This window comes from Myripristis murdjan, chromosome 6 (assembly GCF_902150065.1).
Source record: "Myripristis murdjan chromosome 6, fMyrMur1.1, whole genome shotgun sequence".
Taxonomy (NCBI): domain Eukaryota; kingdom Metazoa; phylum Chordata; class Actinopteri; order Holocentriformes; family Holocentridae; genus Myripristis; species Myripristis murdjan.
This window is the reverse complement of record NC_043985.1, coordinates 27,173,630-27,196,098: the sequence shown is the minus strand read 5'-3', so window position 1 is coordinate 27,196,098 and position 22,469 is coordinate 27,173,630. Positions and strand designations below refer to the sequence as shown.

Here is a 22,469-nt window from a genome sequence, read left to right as displayed (position 1 = left end):
TCTCTTAGCACTCCGCTTGCACTTCACAGCCCACAAAATCAAGATGCCCAGCAGAGCTTTGGAAAAGAGGCGGTGGAGACACATCACAAAATCACAAAAATCACAAAACATCTTCGTTTCAACAAGTCATTCAGGCTCATATTCAGCTTTAAAATCCTGTTGTTGTTTTTTTTCTGAAATGAAGTGAAATGATCTACCAGTGGGATGAGGCATCCCACTTGTTTCCAACGCTAAACAGCTTGTTTCTAGATTTTTCTTGATTCAGGTGTCGTTTTCTCGATGCTTAATGAGCTGATGTGCCTTTATATGTTGTTTTATTCCCCCTCAAAAATCCTAAACCAAATGAAAATGCATCGGAAACAAGTGGGATTATCTCATCCCAGTGGCATGGGTATGAGAAAAACATTTTTAAACACTGAATATGAAGACTAAATCACTTGTTCAGAGATTTTTTTTTTTTTTTTTTTTTTTGCAGTGCAGTCACATGTTTTCTCATCTGACACAGCTAATCTGGTGGTGGATAATTATCATGTTGCATTTAAGTTTCACCGTCCAAATTACTTTTATTAAACCTGATTAGATCCTGTGTGTGTGTGTGTGTGTGTGTGTGTGTGTTTATGTGTGTGTGTGTGTGTGTGTGTGTGTGTGTGTGTGTGTGTTTATGTGTGTGTGTGTGGGTATATTAATTGTGTACTTGTGCGCATGAGCACCTCAGGATTCCATTCAGTCTTTCACACAGCAGCACATTCTTAGCTCAACATTGTTCCTGGGCAGCCGTAACCATGGTGATTCCTTAACAACTGCTGTCACCCGCTCCCTTGCCATTCTTCTGTCTCTGGCTCGCGCAGACACATGCACACATGCACACACACACACACACACCCTGCAAATAAAACATACACTCAATGAGAGAAAAGTGTGCTGCAACAGTGCACTGGTTATTCACAGTAACACTGATGCTCTCAAGTTATTATGGGTATCTTTAATTTGGAGATAATAGTGATGCATGCAGATTTGTCTGTTGCTGAAGAGAATGAACGCTGTATTCAGTAATATACACTGCATACAGCATTTCCTTTTTAACTTTTCAGCTGTTAATGATGGTGAGAACACATTCTGGGGGAGACAAGTTGTGGGAGTTTTAAGCAGGAACCACTTCATCATTTCATCATCATTTCATCATGCCATTTCATAACGCCTTATCAATTACGGATAGACTGTCTGGACCAGGTCCTTCTCTTGCAATAATGTGCCTGGAAAATCATATCAGTCCCTGCACAGCCATCAGACTGAAGAGCCGGACAAGCCGCGAGTATCTTCATGCTCCTGACATTTTGTTCTCGGTGATGAATAACAGTATCATGTTTGTTACGGCACTGGCACTTAACAGTCTGGCGCGGAGCCTGGAGCAAAGATGACTAATTGAGAATGAACATCATCTCCAACAGTCGGTCAGATTATAGACTACCACGCACTTTACAGTGCATGTCTGCCTGCCGGAGGAGTAGCCGAGGATCTTTCTTAAGCAGCTATTCATTTTCGTTGACAGCGGCCGTGCAGAATGGCCACATGCAGTTTTCACAGCGAGCAGAGAACAAGGGCAGGTCTGTTCTCTCTGCACCGGTTCTACAAAAGCTTTGATTCTGCGCCTCTCTCCGGACCTCTCTCTCGATACGCTGTCTGCCTGATTGCCTCTCTTTCTCCCTGACTCGCTTTGTACCCCTGTCTGTCTGCCTCTTTGACTGTCAGTCCCTCCCCACAACCACCTCTTTGATAGTGCATGCACATCTGCACACTGCTGCAATCCAGACATTATATAATCTGAAACATACAGTGTGATGTGCCTCACAAGTAACCCTAACAAGTATCCCTACCTTATTGTCTTTTTTCTTTTCCTTATTGCAATATGATACAGGTGTAGATCTTTTTTCCATATTTATTTATTTATTAATGTCTTGTATTACTATGTGATGCAGTCCTAGCAATTTTTTCCTTCTTTCCTTCTTACTTTTTGTCTTGTATCACTATATGTTGCAGGTGTAGCCCATTTTCCTTATCTTTTTTCTTTGTCTTGTGTTTTTATGATATAATGCAGACCTAGCCCTTTAAAGTGCTTTTTTTAAAAATCTATTTCTTTATGTATTTTACCTTTTTTTCTATTTTAATGTTTATCATATTTCATTTTGTTTCCCTCTTTGTTGTTTTTTTTTTTTGTCTTTGCTGTTGCACCTGCTTGTCTGACATTCCCTCACGAGAGATAAATAAAGTAGTATGGCACTGAATTGAAATGAAATCGTACCGCACACTGACCAGATTAGGCTGTGCTGCAAATTCAGATAAATAAGGGAACCCAGGTCTAGCTGGGCTCCGTTATTTGGGTTTTTTTGTCGCAATTGTTTCTGGGCTATTCTTCCAAGCCTGCATAAGGTTGTGTACAGTTGGATGCCTCATTAAACCAATCCCCAGCTGAGATCCAACCTTTCAGCCATGGAGAGCATGATAACAACAGAGCAGCTTTCAAAAATTCGCAACAATCAGAATAATTGATGTCACCTTGAGGTTATTTTGGAGCCAGAGACTGCACTGCAGGAGATCCAGAGAGGATTCATAGCATTCTTTATATTAATCTTTATAGAGCAAAGATATATCAAGTCACACATATACATGTCATGTGGTTTCACAATCCCTGGAAAACACTGCCAACAGCATACGCTTCCAGTTCGGGACTGAACGGGAAAGTCTTTGAACCAGGTCGGGAGCCTGTCTCACATTAAATGACGGTACCATTCGACTGCTACACATTTAGAGATCCATGCCGCCGCCGAAACTCTCCTCACCCGCTTTCACTCGCCTCACAAGTGTCCATGCAGCTCTCGCAAACCTCATCCTCAAACGACTGAACAGAAAAAACAAAAACACAGTCATCCCTCTGACATGCAACATTTTGACATATATAGACATTTAAAAGATAAGCTTTGTTTGTTTGTTTTTTTACAGCAATATCCAATGGTAAGACGCATGAGAAAACATCTGTGGAGATATATACATTAACTTACATTATCAATAGCTCTGTTTTTTATCAACAATATTTACACAGTAGTGGAGGACGGAAAGGTCCATTTTCTACCCAAATCCCCAAAGTTAATGTATGAACGTTCCTCGTTTGCATCAGTCGTACTACAGGTGCATGTCTGTGGTTTGTCTTGATTGGCTTGAAAGAGAAATCAGCATAGATAATGCTAAGTGACAGGAGTGTGACAAATATATAAATTAGTTATTCTGTACAGATCCAGAGGAGTAAGCACATAATCTGAGGCAACAGTCTTTCTTTACTGCCAGAAAGCAAAAAAAAAAAAAAAAAAATGGCTTATCACATTACACTGAGGCTGTGCTTCCTCTCAAAACATCAAACCAAGCACTGAAACACCCCGACTGCCGCCGTTTTGTTTCTGCTCTTCCCGGTCAGCAGTCCCGTTTGATCCGTTCAGTTCCCCAGCTCCGGTTGTGTAATACTTTGCTGAGAAATTCTCGCTCAGTGAAGGACATCATCACATCAATGAATGTTATTGGCAAATTTTGAGCATAAACATTTACCCTATGACAGTCGATCTAACTTAATGCGTAGCAGACGGATATCAACAAGCAGACAGACAGACTTGTAACTATCTGTGCTAAGATAACAGGGCGCGTATTAGCAATTGATGAGCTTCACAGGGACACATATCGCAATGGGACAGTCTTTGAGTCTGATTTCTGTCGCTCTACGACGATGTAGCCCCTGCAGAGACGGTCTGACCCCGCGGATACACGTCAGTGCAGTGTCGTTTCTCTGGTCGGGCCTGATCCAGGAGCTCAGACGATGGATCCCTTGGAGGAGGACAGGTGGATGGACTGGATGCGGATGGCCAGCGTCTTCTCCAGGTCCTGCAGGATGTCACAGCTGGGGCTGTCCGGCGGCGCGTCGTACAGCAGCTGTTTGAACGGCTCCAGCTCGATCAGGATCACCATGTTCTTCAGGAAGTAGCCCTCTATGTAGGACGCCAGGTCTGGAGCATCGAGGAACTGACCAAAGGGAACAGACGTGTATGTTTTTGCACATTTCAAAGGCATGCTCGCTACGTATCAGTGAACATTGTGAACTTATTCTTTAAGAAAAACAGCTTAATCTGTGAAAATATGGTTTGATTCAAGGGACATTTCACAAAAAGTACATTACAAGGCCTAAAACATGTTCAAGGAATGGAAACAATACCAGAGACAAGTGGTATTTTTGCAAGGATCACAAAAGTAGCAGGAAACCAAATCCTGTAAAATTAGGTAATGATGTATTTTTTTAAATTCTGTCAATTATCTGACAAAAAGTTTAAGTTTCTGTTTTTTGTTTTCAAGTGAGACACAGTTCTTTACAAGGCTTGAGCAGATAATTTTGAATAAAAAATGCAAAATAAATCACACTGTTTTGAACCCATACAGCCTTTTCTGAACTGCCTATTTTTTGGTATAATCTTTTTGAAATTATCCTTCAAATGATTTGGCAGTGAAACATTTTCATATGTCTGTTTGAAGAGAGCTGAACAAACGTGACTTGCTGGTGCTGATGTTTACTGAGCCTGGCATGTTGACATGACTGTGAGTCCATGTTGTTCATAAAGTGTCATGTTTGTATTGTTATACCTATTCTGAACTTCTGACAAATACCACTCACATTGTAATAAAAAACAAACTTAAACTATAACTGAAACTAATAAAAGCTAAACTAAAACTAAACGTTTTTTCAACAATAAACACTAAACTGAACTGGGCAAACCCACTCTGGAAACTAGGTGAAAGTGAACCATACTGGAATAAAAAATTTAAAAAGTAAATATAAAGTAAAAGCTTATGAAAAATACAAAACTATGATAACTCTGGTGAGCTACAGCAACACTTCCTGTTCTGTTTAATTCTGTTCTTTCGTTGTGTTGGCTGTACCTTGGTGTGATTGTAGATCTCTACACATGTGTCCGTGTTGATGTTCTTGGAGCAGATAATCTCACAGTGTCTCTGCAGCGCCTCCAGCTGGAAGAACTTGGCTGCGGACAGAAGCTGCAAGAAAAAAAAATTAAAATTAAAATTAAAATAACAACAAAAACACAAGCGGCATGAGTCAAAGTATCGATAGTGTCCAACTTAATAAGACACATTAAAAACTGACTGGTGCAATATCAGCTGTTGACTCGGATGTTCCTGTAACACCGAACAACGGCGTCATGCTGGGAAAAAAAACAAATTAACTTGACTCATTTTGAGATACGCAGGTTCCTTTTCCCACATGACTCATGAGGTTTCGGTATGCCTGGCTGATTTGTAGTGATGCTGGAACGGGAACGGTGACCTCACCTCCATAATATCAGTGTTCCTGATGTGCAGAGCGTCCGTTCCTCCGTAGTAGAGGTACTGCATCACCAGCTACAGAAAATAAAAACAACAAATCAACATCAGCACACAATACAAACAACACATCTGAGAACAGGCGCAGTGGGAATATGCGGGTCTAAATTCAAATTCCCCTCCTTTTTAAATCGCGTTACCTGAAAAATGTGGTATTTGACGTGGCTGATTTCAATGCATGTGTTTTCTCCGGTGGGCCTGTTTGCTAGAAGCAACTTGAACCTTGAGAAAAACAGAGAGAGAGATATACAGAAATTAAAAAAAGATGAGAAAGCTGACTAGGTAGACATCTAGATTCAGTCTCTGGTGCTTTACTCATGTTCGTAACCCTCCGCCGGTGGGAGTAATTACCAGTGCTGCGCCGTATACTGCAGGTTATGCTATAGAGGACGAACTAAAATAAACCTTTCATTTATACATGAAGGTCAGCCTTGAAAGCATTCTGCAGCTCTTTGATGCTCTGCCTCTAATGCCCACAGATAATCAACGACGCACCTCTGACAAGTCGTGACATGTCATTCCCACTCACTCCCCTTATGACAGGATTGATTAGCTAACTTCAATACAACATGACATCAAAGCAAAACGGGCGCGCTCTCAGGACCCCGGGGCCTTTAAACAAAATAACGACCTTATGGATCAGCAGCGAGGAAATGTATTGACATTACATCTCAACAGCATCTTGACACAGATTCCCCGAGCGATTTGCTTCATCATTTCACAGAAAAATAACTGATTACAATTTGATAATTTATCAAGTGGTAATCCCAAACATTTGCAAATTTAAGGTTCACTAACATCACTAGAATGCTAAGATTTGGTGGATTTTTTTCTGAACATATCATTATCAAATTAATTCTTTATTTTCTTGGCTGCTGGTCAGAATAAGGAAGCAATTTGGGCTCTGCTGTCGTCTGATGAGAATTTGTCATAATTTTTGACATTTAACAAGCTAAACAATTAACCAGTTAATTGAAGAAATAATCCATACATTCATCAATTTTGAAAATAATCCCTGGTTGCAGCCCTACTGTATCTAGAACCATGAAGGTCTTATCGATTCATTGACCTTTACATGGAAAAATGAACACAATCTCATTACTATTTTATACTCTGTGCAGTCACGATACAGAATCCCAGGCTGTCAAAGTGATTTTGTGAATGAGCTACCTGCTGGTGTTTATTTACCCAGTAAATGTCTTAGCAAGCTCACCTATTGGAAGCAGTGAAGAGCAGGACCTTGTGGGCATAAAAAGGCTTCCCCTCCACCAGAAAGGTCACGTCTGACATCTCTTTATTGTTCAGGAAGTGAGGATCTGAAAGACACATGGCCAGAAAAACTTGTTGTTTTTCTGAGTATCATAAGAAAAAGCACATGGAGTGCACAACTTAGCCTTACTAGCCAACCATTATGGCACCTTATCAGAGCACTGTATCAGCCTGTTGCTACATTTGACCACTAGATGGCGTCCTGTGCTCTGTTCACAGGGCCAGTCAACATTGAGTCTAAATCTGTATTCACTCTCCACTGTATGTCTGATGCCATATTCAGTGCTTTTACATTGCTGCTTTTTTAAATATATGTATTGCCACTGTATATGTTTGACACACTAATAAAAACGGTTACACTTTGCCTTTCAAATAATAAAAACCACCCTTACCCAGGCGTGACGACTGTTTCTTCTTGATCTCTGTCAGTTTGGGGATGGGGTAAGGGCCGTAGCACTGGGTGAAGATCACAGCCAGCTGCTGGCTGATCACCTCATTCTGACGAACACAGAAACACAACCGAGGGCTAAAGATCAAATGAACCATAAGTCCGTGCCATGCAAAAAAAAAAAACAAGTGTCTAACCCTCATCGTCGACTCAGTCAAGCCCAGTGAAATGAAAAAGGTTACACTTCTGCAGTTTCGTCTCCAGCTCAGCGCTCAAATGGCTCCAACAAACGCTCAAATAAGCCGTGTATTTATATATTTATGGCGATCTCGCACATTTGAAAGGGGCTCAGATGGATATCAGACATGATTTATAACATCCCCTGTTCAGCAGAGATGAATGGCCAACATCAGATGACAGGCTGACTTTGGAGTGTGTGTGAGACGGAGAGAGAAATGTGAGAGAGATTGTCTTATCCTCTCGCCAGCTTGCCACATGTGTGTGTGTGTGTTTGTGTGTGTGATCCTAAAGCCTAGCCAGAGAAGGAGAAGGGAGGGGCAGCGGCATTCAGCTACAAGTCCCTCGTGTACAGTCAACCTGCCTGGTGTTACTGAAGCATAACGCCACCAAACAGCTATTAACAGCCACCTACTCCACCAGGAAGGAGGAATAAATATGCAGTTCTGCAGTATTTCACCCCCAATACACATTAAATGAGCTCAGCCAGACAAAATGCATTACATCATATGGCTTCCTGATGATGCATATATATGTTTACATTGGCACAGTCACAATTTGTCATCACTATAGATACATAGATAGACAGACAGACAGATAAAGGGCTATTGATTGATGTTTATCTGTACAACATATCACAGGTCATCATGTTTTTGACATTCAGTTTTGCTTTTTGTGTCTCAGCGTGCATGTTTACTAAGCAATTTCACAGCAAACTAAATTTCCTTCACAGGGCAACACTGTTCCTGTGTTGGACTGGACTGAAATTAATTGAAATGAATTTTGAATGAGCGGTTGTGGCACCTCCAGAGGACTTGGAAAAGATGAATCGCCTCTACCTTGGAGCCTCTCATCGTCACAGCGGGACAAACAGTGATCGGGGTCCCTGAGGCCCTCGGAGAGATGGGGGTCACCGGCCCCTCCATAGATCAGCCAAGACACAGACAAGGACTGACACTGCAGCAATGCACTGAAGGCAAAGGGCTGCCTGCATCTCTCTGTGTGTGTGTGTGTGTGTGTGTGTGTGTGTGAGATACTGCTGGTGTTGCGGTTCCTGTGTCTGCCTGTGCGTTCATGCGGGAATGAGCATTTCTGTATGTCTGCAGGTCCGGGTGTTTGCTTATTCATATGTTTGTATGTCACACACACACACACACACACACACATAGGCACACACACACACCCCTCCATTTCAACCTTGACAGCAAAACGCATCACACTGGTGAGGTACAGCTAAGCCAAAGCGCGACAGAATGAGGCGAGGTGCCAGACAGGACGATGATGTGCTTTTTTAAATCTAATAAAGCCAAACCAAGGGGATCGTAAGCTAACATAATGATTATGAGCTAACGTAACGGCGCTGTGCTTTAATGAACAGAAGCAGAGAGGAGAGCGGCGGGGCTTATCATAAATTATAATCAATTGAGGTAATTGATATTTAGCAGGCCTATTGTACTCTGTCACTCACTGTGAGGCTGATGGCTGGACTATCTGATGACAGTCACACCGATAGAGAGCGGAGGATGAAGGCAGAGCTCAATATACCGAGCAGGGAATGACGGAAGAAAGGATGGAGAATCAAAATTGGGGAAAATGGTGAATAGTGGGATGGGAGGGCAGAAATATAGGAGGAAAGGTTCAAAATTTGACCGAGCCCAAGCGATGTAAACAGTTTATTTATTACTTAGGAACATAAAAAGATAGTTAGGATCAATATCACAATTTTCAGAAGACCAGTTGGTTAAGAGGTCTGATGTGTGGATGAAAAAGCGTATTAACCTGTCACTGAAAACCAATTTGTCCCCAGTAGTCCAGTGCACACATCTGCATGGTGAATGAGTGTACTGAGCCGCTCCCTCTGTGTGCGCCGGGTCAATCTCATCATGCACATTTACAAACCTTGCTCGCTCTGAGGATCTGGAACATGAGAGGCAGGCCGTGCGTGATGAGCTCTTCGGTGTACTCCTCTTCCTCAATGCAGCTGAACTCCTTCAGCAGGCCCTGGATCAGCGGCCGACGGTGCTGCTGGAAACACGTGCGCAGGGACTCCAGCCAGGTGTGTAGAGTCCACGGGACACCTGGGGAGGTAGTTACAGAGGTGAACAGGCGAGGGGCGTGAAACATACAAACACAGACTAGAAAAGGCATGAGCACCACACCGAGAAACTGTAAAAAAAAAAAATGTCTTTGGAAGCTGCTTAGAGAAACGAACCAAGGCTGCGAATATCGATGGTGATGTCCACATGGCCGTGTTCTGCACTGTGGTACATGGCCTCCTTTAGGGCCTTGAGTTTGGCCTTCCCAGTTCGAATCTGGTCAATCTGAGAAGGACTCCTCCCTTCCAGCTCCGAACCTTCAGCCAGAATCTCTTCCAGGGACAAGACATCCCCCTTTCCCTTCTCCGTCTGGGACAGCAGCTTACGAAACACATTTCTGGAAGAACAGCAGCACCAAGCAGGTTAATTGGATTTGTCTGTCCATATTAGTTTAGCGTTTTCACTTATTTTTTTTGTGTACGGTTGCGCCCCTCCCTTATGTACCTCTATCTGAGGCAACAGCTTGAAAAAACATTTTCCAAATGAACAACTCGGAACTGAATTATTTACTAACTACAATTAAAATGATAACGCAGAACAATAAAAGGATGAGGTATCAGTTTAAGAGGTATGCTGTCATGAGCTTATTTGTGTCTAGCCCTATACAAGATTGAGTGTTGAACATACAGAATGAACAGAGTGAGGGTGTTTATCTTCTTTTCATTGCTTATGCTTAAGTGCGTCTTCATGATCAAACATGGATGTGTGTGTCACCTGTGTCCGTGTGCCGCTGCCAGGCTGTAGGAGTTCATGTCTCCCTGGGGGGCCGTGGAGATGCCATTGCGGTACATAGTTCCCACCATGGGGTCTGCCCCCCTCTCCAGCAGCAAACTCACTAGTTCAAAGTTACCTGTGGATTCAGAAGGACCATTAGAGCTTTTGATGTTATTGGTGAGAGGGAGAGTAAGAGCAAGATTAAAGAGATGCTGAGACAGGGAAGAGATGAGAGCTATGCAAATGTTTGCCAGTTCATTCAGCACGCCTGCTTCTCTCTGACTTTATTTTTTTTTTTCAGCTCCCGGGGAAAAAAAAAATGTGCCTCTAAAGACACAACTTAGCCAATAATCACGCTGACATTCAGGTGTTATTATCAGCTGGTTGTGGGTGGCCAGCTGGTATTGTCAGCTTGGTACAGTTGGCCAGGAGACAGCGGATGGGAGCCGTGCTGCGTCGCTGTACCTGCAGCAGCGGCCAGCTGCAGCGGGGTCTCTGTGTAGTTTTCCATCCCGTCCTGCAGGGACCCCTCCACGTTGGCTCCAGCATCCAGCAGCAGCTGTGGAGGTCGGGTGGGGACAGGGGGAAGCACGAGGGAGAAGAGGGGGTGGGGAGACACAGAAGATGGACGGTTCAAATAGATGAATGAGCACGAGCCAGGCTTAAAGTCAGGTCAGTGGATTGGAGCTGCTCTCGCCTACTGATTTGTTCATATGCTACAGTGAATATACTGCAATAAGGCATACAGCTTGCTTACAATAGTAGTCTACACACCACAATACTGTCTGCACTGAGGACCCTCTTTAAATTTACCTACATTCAGTTTAAACATATCCCTATCACTGTTACATAATAACCATAAGTTAATCCATTTATGTAAGTAACCCATATTCTTATCCCATATTTCCCACCCATACATTCTACTTAACATTTGCTGAAGTTTTCAGCGGCACATTTATGTAACCCCACAACTGTTCCACTGTTTACTGCATTGAGTTGTCCTGTTATTAGAGATGTTGAGAGTAACTTACAGTGCTGCTTGTTTCACATTCCTCTGCAGTGCTTTGTCTTTCTCTCCTGTGACCTAATTCCCCCCGCTGGGATCAATAAAGTTTCATCATATCTTATTTTAAGTACATTATACCTGGGACATCACACTGGCTGAGAGAAATTCATTATTGATTTGGCAGCTAATATGTTAGGGGGGATTTCTTTATATAACAGTGATCTCTAAAGTGATTATTAAAAGCTGAGCCTGTCCTATGATGTCTGCTAGTTGAAGCAAATGGTTTGGAAAATGGAGAGCGGAGTGATGACATATTTACCGAAAACACACTTTGTGATCTTGGCCTGAAAACTCTTAACCTTAACCCTAACCCTTTGAACCTACATTCTTACTCTCTTTTATCCAGATCAAATTGTAGATCATGCGGCTTAACCACTTTCCATTCCAATTTAATGATTAAAAATTCGATGGAAAGATCATTTAGAGGGCAAACTAAATTACTTAATGAGTTCGATAACCATTAGACTGATGTCTTTCCACTTTCCACCCTCTAAATGCAGTCTGATCCATTTGCACAAAAATGCAAATTGACAAGAGGAAGCCATGTCCAAAGTGATTTTTCAGACTCTGACAATTTGGCTGAATAAATGACCTCTCTTTGAAGATAAACACCGAAACACGTTTGTATCCAAACTGCATCCCTGCCTATTATACAAATAGAAAACAAAACAGAGCACAGACTGGAGAAAACGATTATCATCATCGTCACCGGCAAGTACCTTTGATGACAAAAATGACAATGACAGCCAAACCATGAACTGAAGCACAACGAGAGGTTATGAGAGAAATCACAGGTGAGAAAGGACGTCACTACCTGCACCACAGGCACATGTCCGTGTAACACAGCGAAAGTGAGTGGCGTCGCCTGCCGCGTTTCGGGATAGACTGAGGGGTGCTTATGCACTGAGTTTGGCACCTGGGGAAGTGACACAGGTAGGTGGGTAGGAGGGGAGGGGGGGACACATGTGAGGGGAAGGTGAGGGAGAGAGATACGAAGCCATTAAAACGACTACATGGCCTGCTTAACACAGACAAGCAGCTGCAGGGAGGAGAGGGGCAGAGGAGGCTCTAAAGGAGGACTAGAGTAATTAACTAGGCACCCTGGGGCTGCAGAGGACATCCTGTCATCGTGTTGGCTTTCTAATGAACACGATGGATTGATCTGTCTGCTTAGGTCTTGCCCTAATGGTCCCGCTCTGATCTTTTAGCTCTCTGCTGCTGTCTGTCTGACTGGGTTGAGGCCTGGACTGACCTGATCTCTCTAGGGGCTCATCTCTCTAGTCGGGGAAGCTTGAAGGCTAAAATGAACAATGAACTGTCGGCAGAATGAAAGCACGACAAACATGAGACGCAGACACTTGAACAAAGCACAAAGAGCAATATTTTCCACGAGATGCTCGGCACAAGGGCTCTCATATGCCTCTTCCACCGTCAAAGCACCAGTGCCGTTCTGGTTTGCCCGCCAAATTTGGAGACAACTTCTGTTGTGCACGCACTCCATCAATGATGCAACGGTCCCACTCCGAGAACTGGTCAAAATGCGGCCCGTTTCTTAGTTTGCACCATGAGCTGAACCAATTTTTTTGGTGGAAAAGGCACATAAGTGGCAAGAGAGGCACAAGAGGCGCACTCAGGTAAAACACGGAGGTAAGACAAGACAGCATTGAACTGTTCAAATGCTTATTCAAATTTAAAACTTAGGACTTAGCCAGATGCAAATAGTTTGGCTGGGTAACACAGAGATTTTCGGATTGATCATAAATGTCATTTTAATCCCTCCAGTATCAATTCTTAAAATCCCAAGTTTTTTTTTTTTTTAGATTATTTTTGACGTTTCTATTAGACAGGCACAGTAAAGAGACAGGAAACACAGACCGGAGAGAAAGGGGATGGGGCGCCCGGCCGGCTCGCTGAGTAGAGCGCGTACCGTGTAATACCAAGGCTAAACCACAGCCGCCTAGATTCAAATCCATCCCAAACCCTTTGCTGCATGTCATCCCCTCTCTCCGCCCTGTCTTCCCTGTCTCTCTCCATGGCGACGGTCTAATAAAGCAGAAATCCCCAAAAGATAATCTTAAAAAAAAAAAAAAAAATGACGGAGAGAAAGGGATCAGATGCACTAGAGGGCCTGAGTTGGATTCAAACCCAAGCTACTGCGTACACTAACCTCTGCACACTGCACCTGAACCACTGGGCCCCCTCCAAAATTGATATTTCAATCAATGCTTTTTTGAGTGGAAGATACCGTTTTGCTAAATGCTGTTTTCAGCGTGCCTCTTGTCCTGCAGATATCATCGTCTTCTCTACTCACGACTACAAAAACTGAGTCGACCCAATTAGATGTTTTGCATAAATGAACAAAGGCACGAGTTTCCCCCCAACTGCTACCAGCACCATCAGTTCAACAGGCACATTTCTCTCTGCTTTTTAGATTCGAGAACCAAGATGGTGAAAAAGTCGGGCAAAATCAGTCGACATGGAATTGAACTGAATCCAAATCGCTATCGAATCGCATCTGAAAATCAGTGTCGGCACCCAGCTCTATTTATGTTCCATCTGAGAGAGAGTCCAAGGCTTTACGTTCTAGTCGGAAGGTGCTTTGTGCTTTGGCCAGGGGTCATGAGTACAGAGTGGACTGCAAATGGACTCTGACACAATGGCTGATGGGACACGTTGTGGCTGAGGGGGCTAACGGGGACAAGGATCATGAGGCCTTAACTGGATGACCCCTGCAGCCTACTGTATGCGTTGGCATCTCACTTCCCCTGAGGGCCCTTTGGGAATTCAGTTCACTTTCACTCGGTAAATCTTCTCCTTCCCTGACACGGAAAAAAGGAAAACGACTCAAACACAAACTCATACTTTTGCTTTATCTGGCAACCGTGTGAGTCACTCAACTGTGTGAGCGTTTTCATAATTACAAAGTAGTTCATTCAAATGTAAATTACTATTATTAATCAATGTAAAACTATACTGCCTTATAGCCCCAGGGCAGTCAGTGCCTCATGATCCTCAGCTGTAATACACTAAGCAGCATGGCATGGGGAGAGGAGGAGGAAAAGGAGATGAGGGACGACATGTTTGGTTTTCTCCAATTCAACACCACACAAATACTTTCACAAATAGTTACAAACACTTGAACATAAATCAATTCAACACTCAAATGTCACAACACAGGTACAGGATTATGCATATTGAAGAATATAAAAGACTAAAAGGTCACGTTAACTTCTCTCACCTGCATCTGGTGTCTACTCATCAACCACTCATTCTTTACAATCAAGTGACAATCTGAGTATCCAGCACTTGAACAGGTGAGTTCATCTGGTTGATCTGATTTTTACAAACACTGGGTAGAGAAAATGTCATAGTTTTCTGTCTGGAGATAATAAGGGCCATGCATATTCCATGTCTGTGAAATCATAAAACATTCAATCATCCTCCATTTATTTGCTTTAGATCAACCGGATGCTCAAACCAGACTGGCTCCTGCTCTGAAGAGACTTCCTCGGGACTGACCTCGCTGTTGATGTCGGCTCCGGCATCCAGCAGCATCTGCACCATGGCCTCGTCTCCGCGGGCGCAAGCGTACATCAGCGGGGTCATTCCCTGCACGGGCACAGATGCAGAAAACAAGCGCACATGGGTTGATGGGCTAAAACGTTTTAAAATGTGAAAATTCTTTCTGTGGGAACATCTTTTTTTGGACAAAACTATGCAAGTGAATTGGCAAAGGAGCGCTTCATACGACTTCTTGATATTCTTCAATGAGAAGACGAGGATCTTTGAGTGAAATAACTTATTATACCTAGATGAAAAGAGTTTTTTTTTTTAATTCTCAGACCCTGGGGAAGATAGCAGTCTTTTTCTAAAACTTTATTTCATTTTAACACTGAACATTGCTTTCTGGAGAGATTCTCGGACAATTATTCTTCTACCGTCTTTATTAGAGTAAGAAAACGAGGGAAAAAAGTGATAAAAACATTCTGATCTATTTGGAAGACTACGTCAAAAAAATGGCAGAGGAATTCTACTTCAGTTCTCAATATTGAAAATCATTTTTCAAATCACAGTAATATGAACCAAGGCCTAACATTTGGTCAGGTCTAAAGTTTAAATCATTGACAGCTCAACTCCACGCAACTTTGGTTACGTATCATGAGGGCTGCAATGTGATTTAGAAGGGCAATGTTGTGCTGTTGATTGAAATTTCTAGAGATACCGCATGAATAACTATTTCCACTGCGGCTCACAATAGACGCTGCAACAGCTTGTCTGAGAATAAAATTCAAGTTTGAGAGTTTTTGTTCCAATCTGCCTCAAGCTAAACATTGATTTTCCCATAAACCATGACTTATAGATGCAGTATTCTCCTAATGGCCCACTGTATTGAGGTGGAGTAGGAATATAATAGTCAATTTCTTAGCAGGCAACCTGCAGGCCAAACAGCATCCAAATAAGCTTTTGTATGTATGAATGCCATTCTGCAAACCTGGACGCTGTTGGGAGGTGAGCGAGCAATGACGTACGCAAGCATATAGCTAATGAAATTACTTTTTCGCAGATTCTAAGACATTGTGTGCATAAATATATAAGCTTCTATGCATCTATGCGTGTGTGTGCACATGCATAATGTGTGCCACATGTGCATGAGTGCAAATCTGAGTCCTATGTGTGTGTGTGTGTGTGTGTGTGTGTCAGTGAATGTGTGTCTCTGACCTGCTCGCTCATGCTGTTGATGCCATCCGGGCCTAGCAGGTTGACCGCCTGCTTCACCAGGTCTGTGCGTCCACAGTTGAGCATTCGAAAGCCCAGATCCTGAAGGAACTTTGCTTCAGTAGAGGGAGCGTCCAGTTTACGAGCAGCGCAGAAACAATCGTCCGTTCTGCGGCGCAAAACACACACAAACTAATTCACACTAGTAGAGGCATTTTAACTGTTTCTGCAATGCTTCATGTTTTCCATAAAAACCCTCACTGGGTTTATTTTCTATCACTGCACAGAGGGTGTACGGCTGAAAGGTAAAATGTGTCACAAAATACTATAATAAGAAGAGAACATGTTTGTTTGGTTGAGACTCTCACAAAAATCATCATCATTTGATTTTTTTTTTTTCTGAATGGGAATAAAAAATATGATGTAAAATGTAAAAAAAAAAAAAAAAAAATCATCATTCCTATTAAAATTGGGAATCATCATCATCAAAAGTGCAATACTGTATCTGTCAAAAAAACTGCAATATGTTTTTTTCACAATATTGTTTATCCCTTGGAGGACGAACAGTAAAAAGCATCAGCTGGTGATTGTGTTTGTGCTTTGTGCGCATTACAGGTGCTCGGATGTGAACACCCGGCAGCTTAAGGACAAGTGCGGTGCTTGGAGCCATATACCTAAGTTGGCGCGGTTCACAGTCGACTCCCGGCAGCAACAGCCTGGCAGCCTGCCGAACGTCGTCACTGTCTACAGAGAAGCTGCGTCTGTGCTCAGTGTGGCCTATTGCCACTCGAATCCACTCCATGAGAGGCGGCAGCACCATGAACGGCCTGCAGGGGGAGACAGAGACACGTGTGCTCACCAACAGGGCCGTGCACCGAGCATCCACAGGCATCCACAGTGCTAAACATGCCAGGCAGTCGCAGGGAAAATCCACCTAATACATAATTTGCATATGTTATTTCAGTGATCTTGCCCAGTGTTGCCCAATATTTGAGAACATGAGCGACTCCCTCCAGAAGCGAGAATCAAAAAAAACTTGTTCAGCACCAAGAGACACTTTGATGTTTGCAAATCTTGACTAAACTAATGCAGATTCTGTTTTATCTGTTCTGAGTAGTCTGTTTAAAAGACCAAGACATGGATGAACCATATTCTCTATGTATTCACTATGTACTCAGAGACCTAAAGCTAGATAGAGCAATGTTATCTTATCATATTATCCTTCCTGATTTTATTGTGTGCCTTGTCAGTATTTCATTTATTTCTGGCTCCGATTTCAACGTCTGGCTTGTTGGCATCTCCATATCTATTTTTAATTTCTTACTGCTGTTCTTCTTGCGGTGTAGCTGCGAGTCTTCCCCTGCACTGAAACACTGTAAGCGTCCACAGCTGGTCATGTGTTTTGTATGAGCTGTCAGATGTCTTTGCTGTGTGAACTTCAAGGAACTGGTCTACTCCACTGGGATTCACTGTTCAGTGCATCATTCCACAAAGGATGTGTTAATGTCTGGACTGTCCTTGACATGCGCTCAGCCCACATCTGTCACTCAGCGTTAATTAGTCACTCATCAATGGTATTGGGAGTTGATACGGGGATCCGTGCTCTTTTAGTACGCCTGAGTTTGATCAGCTGACAAATGCAAATGGTTTTTTTTTCCCCTCCTCAAAGCTAAGAAAAAACGTGACCCAAAGCCAACATGACACTATTGGCTCCGCAGTCTTCATTAACGAGGCACGCAACACCTAATCAAGAGGCAAGACATTCCCTCACGAGCCCAACAGAAACACTAGTTCACAAGCGGGTCAAGGTCTTGCCATTCCCGCGCAACTCTCTGGAGTTTTCCTTGATTTCGCCGCTGCAAATTTGCTCAAACGCGACTTAAATGAATGTGCACAAATATGAATTCCTGTTCTTATGGTGATCAGAGCTGGAGCAGATGCGAGCTGGACACCTGGGAGCACATTAGCCGATAACTCGCTCCATTACTGGCGATAAAGTCTGGAGCCCCACAGGAGGACTGCTCAGCCTCAACTGTCAGCCCCGTTTCCCTCCTCCGCCGCAAGCTGACAGGGGCTTCCACAAAACCGTAGGAAAGACTGAGCGGCTAAAGACATAAATGCTAGCATACAGTGTAATGTGAGCAATAAAGAAATAATAAAATAGCTCATAAACTTGGCACAAAAAAACAGTCTCATAAGCAGAGTCGGTAAAAAAAATGTGAAGGTTCGGTAAGTGAAATTACACAGAAATCATCTGGAACTACAGGGGACTAATCCTGTGTTTTCACTAAATGCATGCACAACTGTGAGAAAACTATGAACTGGCCAGAAACTACAAAAAGGTCAGGGGGATTAACACGATGGAAACATTGTCTAATCCCTATGCCGTTCACTTAAAAGTCACCAACACAACTTTACAGCTGCCGGCTGATAATGACCCACTATGTCAGTGACACTAATTATCAATATTGAGCGGGCACGTGTCTGTGCACGCCCGTTTCCAACAGTCGTTTCCTGCTGCTCTCGGGTCACCAGAAGGGTTTACTCTACCCCACCAGTTGACACTCATATAAACCCATACTTTCTTTCCATAGGAAAACATCTGGTGTGCCATTTTGGGGGTTATGGGGTATGCAAAGAGAGCCAGAAATATAACGAAAGAACAGAGTGGAGAGGTGTACAGTTACACCAAATTCATCTGTCATGTCTCTAAAGATGGGACCTTACCATGGGATTGTTTCTGACATGTCTAGAGAGATAGTGTCTTCATGTGAAGAAGAAGGACACATTCAGAGTATGCAAATTGTGCATTACAAGTGAGGTCAGATTTTCATAAATTAATCACCAGTTAGGCGCTTAAATATCTGGTTTCAAAAACAAAGTTGGATGGGCAGAGCTGGGAACAACACATTTCACTCCCTATCTACAAAATCTAATTAAAAAACAGTGTTATTATTAGTAGTAGTATTGTGCATTGTGATATATTGCCTTTTCTCTACACATTTCAGTTGGATCTCTGCTCTTACTAGTGAGTTTGTTCTGCTGTGTAAATGTGACTTTTAGATTTCTGTCAGTAACAGGCCACCGTGAGCTGTGACAGAGACATGTCATGTGTTTTGTTTTGTTTTTTTCCCCTGTTGCCGATGGAGGTCGATAAAAGTCATAAAGTATTCCATTGATCTTTATTGTCACTCTTAGACCTGGTGTGTCACATTAATGTCTTTTCGCTGCTGGCTATTTTAATTGCCTTTTGTAGGTCTTTGAATCACATTATGTACTGATGGCATTCACTTGCTCACAGCACAACTTCAGCACATTGATCCCGCTGTGTTTTGGAACTGCCTGTTTTTATTGCTTCAACGCTGACTTCTTTGTCTTGTCAAGCTGCCAAAACAACGGCTTTGAAATTTTGTATTTCTAATTTTGCACATTTAAGGCTGAATAAAGAGGCAATAACTTTTTGATGCATTTTTCAATAATCCTCAATGATCTTCTAATGAAGCTGGCATGGGCTGGTTTTTAACTGCACCTGTTTCATACTGACACAACAGACATTTTTTTCAGGTTTGAGTTGATCTTTCTTTGGTCTTCCCTTGTTTTTGTTGATGTTTGGGTCGACCTTGGACGAGGCGGGGTTCCCCTTCTCTTCTCTCACCTCTCGGTGTGTAAGGTGACCTTGGACGGCTCAACATTGGGGTTCTCCCACTCAATCTGAGGGCAGTGCATGAAGTAGCACAGTGTGTAGATCGCCTCAGGCACCCAGTGGATCGCACGGCTCTTCTGGTGGATCGGCGTCCCGTTGTTGTGGTTCTTCAAATGCAGCGGCTGAAGGTAGTGCATGGCCCGGGACACCAGGTCACCTGCACACACGCAAAACACAAACACAAACACACAGGGGTTCAGACTTAGGCACAGAGGACAGGCATATAGTAAGAGAAGCACTTGTGCAGGCAAACTCACACAGACTGGAGGGAAAAGACATTATTTTAAGCATGGCCTTTAAAAAAAAAAGATGTCAGGGGAATCGTCCTCATTCCTCCCGAGCCCCTAAGAGCCCGCTCTGTCAGGGGAAATCCAGAGTTTCCATGCACCACAATAAGGAAACAGACAGGGTTCATCCCAGTCCTCTCTGTGCGGCTCACAGGAGAACAGGAGAGGAGCCATGACCACGACTGCACTGTGTGAAAAATGAATATTTATGGATAAACATTAGCTACTCTCCAAGCTATTTCCTCTGCATAATTCTCCAGCACTTTAAGGTCATCCACTAGGGCTTGAAAATCAAAGCTTGAAAGGGACTGTGCTAATAAAAATTTGAATATTCTCTAGGCGGCTTTGATGGAATGTAAACAGTTCTTGGAAAAGCATGTTTTGCCATTTTTTATGCGCAAGAGACAAGACATATAGCCTTTTAGCTCAGCAAATCCAGTTCAGCAAAAAAAAACAAAAAACGAGAGAGCTGAACTTTTTATTTCTTAACTGGAATTTTTTTTGCCCGGAGCGAGCAGGAAAGTCAGGACTACCATCCACCTTCTGGAAAATATTATTATTGTGGCACCTAGGTTATTGAGTGGACGAGTATGCTTACCTGAAAAACAACCCTGTATTATTACAGCAAGGATTCAAATCCCACTTCATGCCATGCTGTCACATTTCTGTCGCTTCTCCTTCCCGTCTAACCCCACTGCACTATGAGAAAATGTAATAAAACTACGAAACGGGGCACATCTAAAAAAAGGCCCTGTCATAATATACTTTTCAACTCGTTCAAGACACACCAAAAAAGAAAAAAAACGAGATCACGGTGGTCCTTTGTTGTTCGGTCTAAATGAACTATAACATGCGGATATACAGAGCGGTGAGTGTTCGGGAACAAACAGTCATTCAAAGAGACAAAGGGTTTGTTTAGCATCAAAATTGAGCTATTTGGTGCTTGCCAAGACTCCATTCAGCCTCAACAATGTGAGAGGCAAGTGTGAAAAGGACAACTGAATAAGGAGAGAGCATTCATGCGATAATACAGTCAATCTCTCTGCTGTCCTCGGGGACGGTGGTGCTGTGCTGATGAAGACAAAACAGAGAATTGTGCTGGGCATTACCTTATGATGCAACGGGTAGTGAGAAATGGGAAATATCATTATGGGAGTAAGTGCCGCTCATAACCACAAACTCTGGGACATTCTTTGCTAAGATAAGGCTAAACAGTTTTACAGTGTCTCTCCTTCCCTCTATCTCTCTCTTCCTTCCTCTTAATTGTACCAATGGGAATACAGATAAGCTTGTAACAGTGCCCTCTTAAGCGTGGTAAGGAGAGCTGAGGTGGCCAGCTCAGAGGCAACGCAGCAACAGCCATTCTCATGTCTTATTTATGCTGGCCTGTGACATTTCCTTGTGAGGACTGGCAGGCGGGCGGAGGAGGCAGGCAGAGTGTCGCTGGGCTGAGCAGGGAGATTATTTCTAAGCTCACACAGCAAAACTAAAAGAGTAACCCCGGCGCAGCACCCGCAGCTTAATACATAAAGTGAGATTACTGCTGCTACTTCAGGAGGTGTGCGCAGAAAATAAACACCCGAATGCTGCTGCTGAAAAAAGGCCAGCTGGCTGTGTTTGGTGATCATATATTACAATAAAGTCCCAGTCACATTGAGGATTTTTTTTTTGTTTGTTTGTTTTTTCATCAGAAAGAAGGCAGAACAGACGAGCAGTTTAAGGAGCTAAAAAGTCAATAGTCTTTTCATTACGAGATTCAAGCATCTAATCAATATCCCATCCCAGGTGATTAATTCTTTATGCTAACAAGAAGAGGAAAGGTTGAGGACGGACACACCGGCTCCTGCGCTTCAGGTATCTCAGTGATTACCTTTTAGCAGCGGGGCGGCTTTTCCTTTGCCTTCAAAGCCTTTGAAAAACGCCTTAGAAAATGTTAAGAAGCCAAATCACATGGATATGCCAGTTTCCAGGAAGTGCCACTGCACCGCTTTGATTTACGGGAGAATTTATGGGAGCTGGCACCTTTAAGGTCAGTAACCAGCAAAGCAGCGCCCACATAGCAGTCGGCCTGCCTCTGACATCACAGGGTGTGAAGGCTGTTTCATGTTTAATGGTCAGAGAGAAAGTGTGCTCTCTAGCAATGTAGAAGCAATTAAGTTAAAATGTTAAATTAATTCCCACACCTCATGGTGCAATTATATACTACTATTTATATGTAACTACACAGTGTGCAGCTTACCTTGGGGCGTTGATGAATGAGTACTAGTTGCACTGTGCAGTGGCTGTGCAGCTGCTGCCATCAACACAGTAACTGTGTTTCAATTATTTGCTGCTATGCTGCCATGCCCATGTTTAATGGCCGCCTGTGGCCATCCTGACTCAACAACATGCAGATATAATCCTCCCGCTATTAGTTGTATCTATTGGAAAACAGGCAGAGCCTTTAGCCACAAACTACCATGTATATTTGATAAGCTGGAAGCCGCATAATATCTTTGCAGAGCAAGTTAAGAAAGGTTTAATCTGAATGTAGTACAATAAATAAAGCTTCAAAGAAAAACAG

At 43.1% G+C, this 22,469-nt stretch overlaps 1 protein-coding gene across 2 annotated transcripts in view; it reads right to left on the bottom strand.

Moving 5' to 3' along the window:
* Positions 1-2,599: 2,599 nt before the first annotated feature.
* btbd11b (BTB (POZ) domain containing 11b) overlaps positions 2,600-22,469 on the bottom strand; it is a 70,112-nt gene continuing 50,242 nt past the window's right edge. Inside the window, exons 3-17 of one of the 2 annotated variants that reach the window (XM_030054502.1) lie at positions 19,572-19,776; positions 16,591-16,743; positions 15,920-16,085; positions 14,720-14,809; positions 12,015-12,116; positions 10,600-10,693; positions 10,135-10,270; positions 9,537-9,757; positions 9,224-9,402; positions 7,092-7,197; positions 6,644-6,746; positions 5,571-5,652; positions 5,380-5,448; positions 4,972-5,085; positions 2,600-4,062 (exon numbers count right to left, since the gene is read on the bottom strand). In XM_030054502.1, coding sequence (XP_029910362.1) covers positions 3,853-4,062; positions 4,972-5,085; positions 5,380-5,448; positions 5,571-5,652; positions 6,644-6,746; positions 7,092-7,197; positions 9,224-9,402; positions 9,537-9,757; positions 10,135-10,270; positions 10,600-10,693; positions 12,015-12,116; positions 14,720-14,809; positions 15,920-16,085; positions 16,591-16,743; positions 19,572-19,776 — 2,030 coding nt within the window. In that variant the 3' untranslated portion in view covers positions 2,600-3,852. The remainder of the gene's footprint in view (positions 4,063-4,971; positions 5,086-5,379; positions 5,449-5,570; positions 5,653-6,643; positions 6,747-7,091; positions 7,198-9,223; positions 9,403-9,536; positions 9,758-10,134; positions 10,271-10,599; positions 10,694-12,014; positions 12,117-14,719; positions 14,810-15,919; positions 16,086-16,590; positions 16,744-19,571; positions 19,777-22,469) is intronic. The other variant, XM_030054503.1, reaches the window with a different exon arrangement.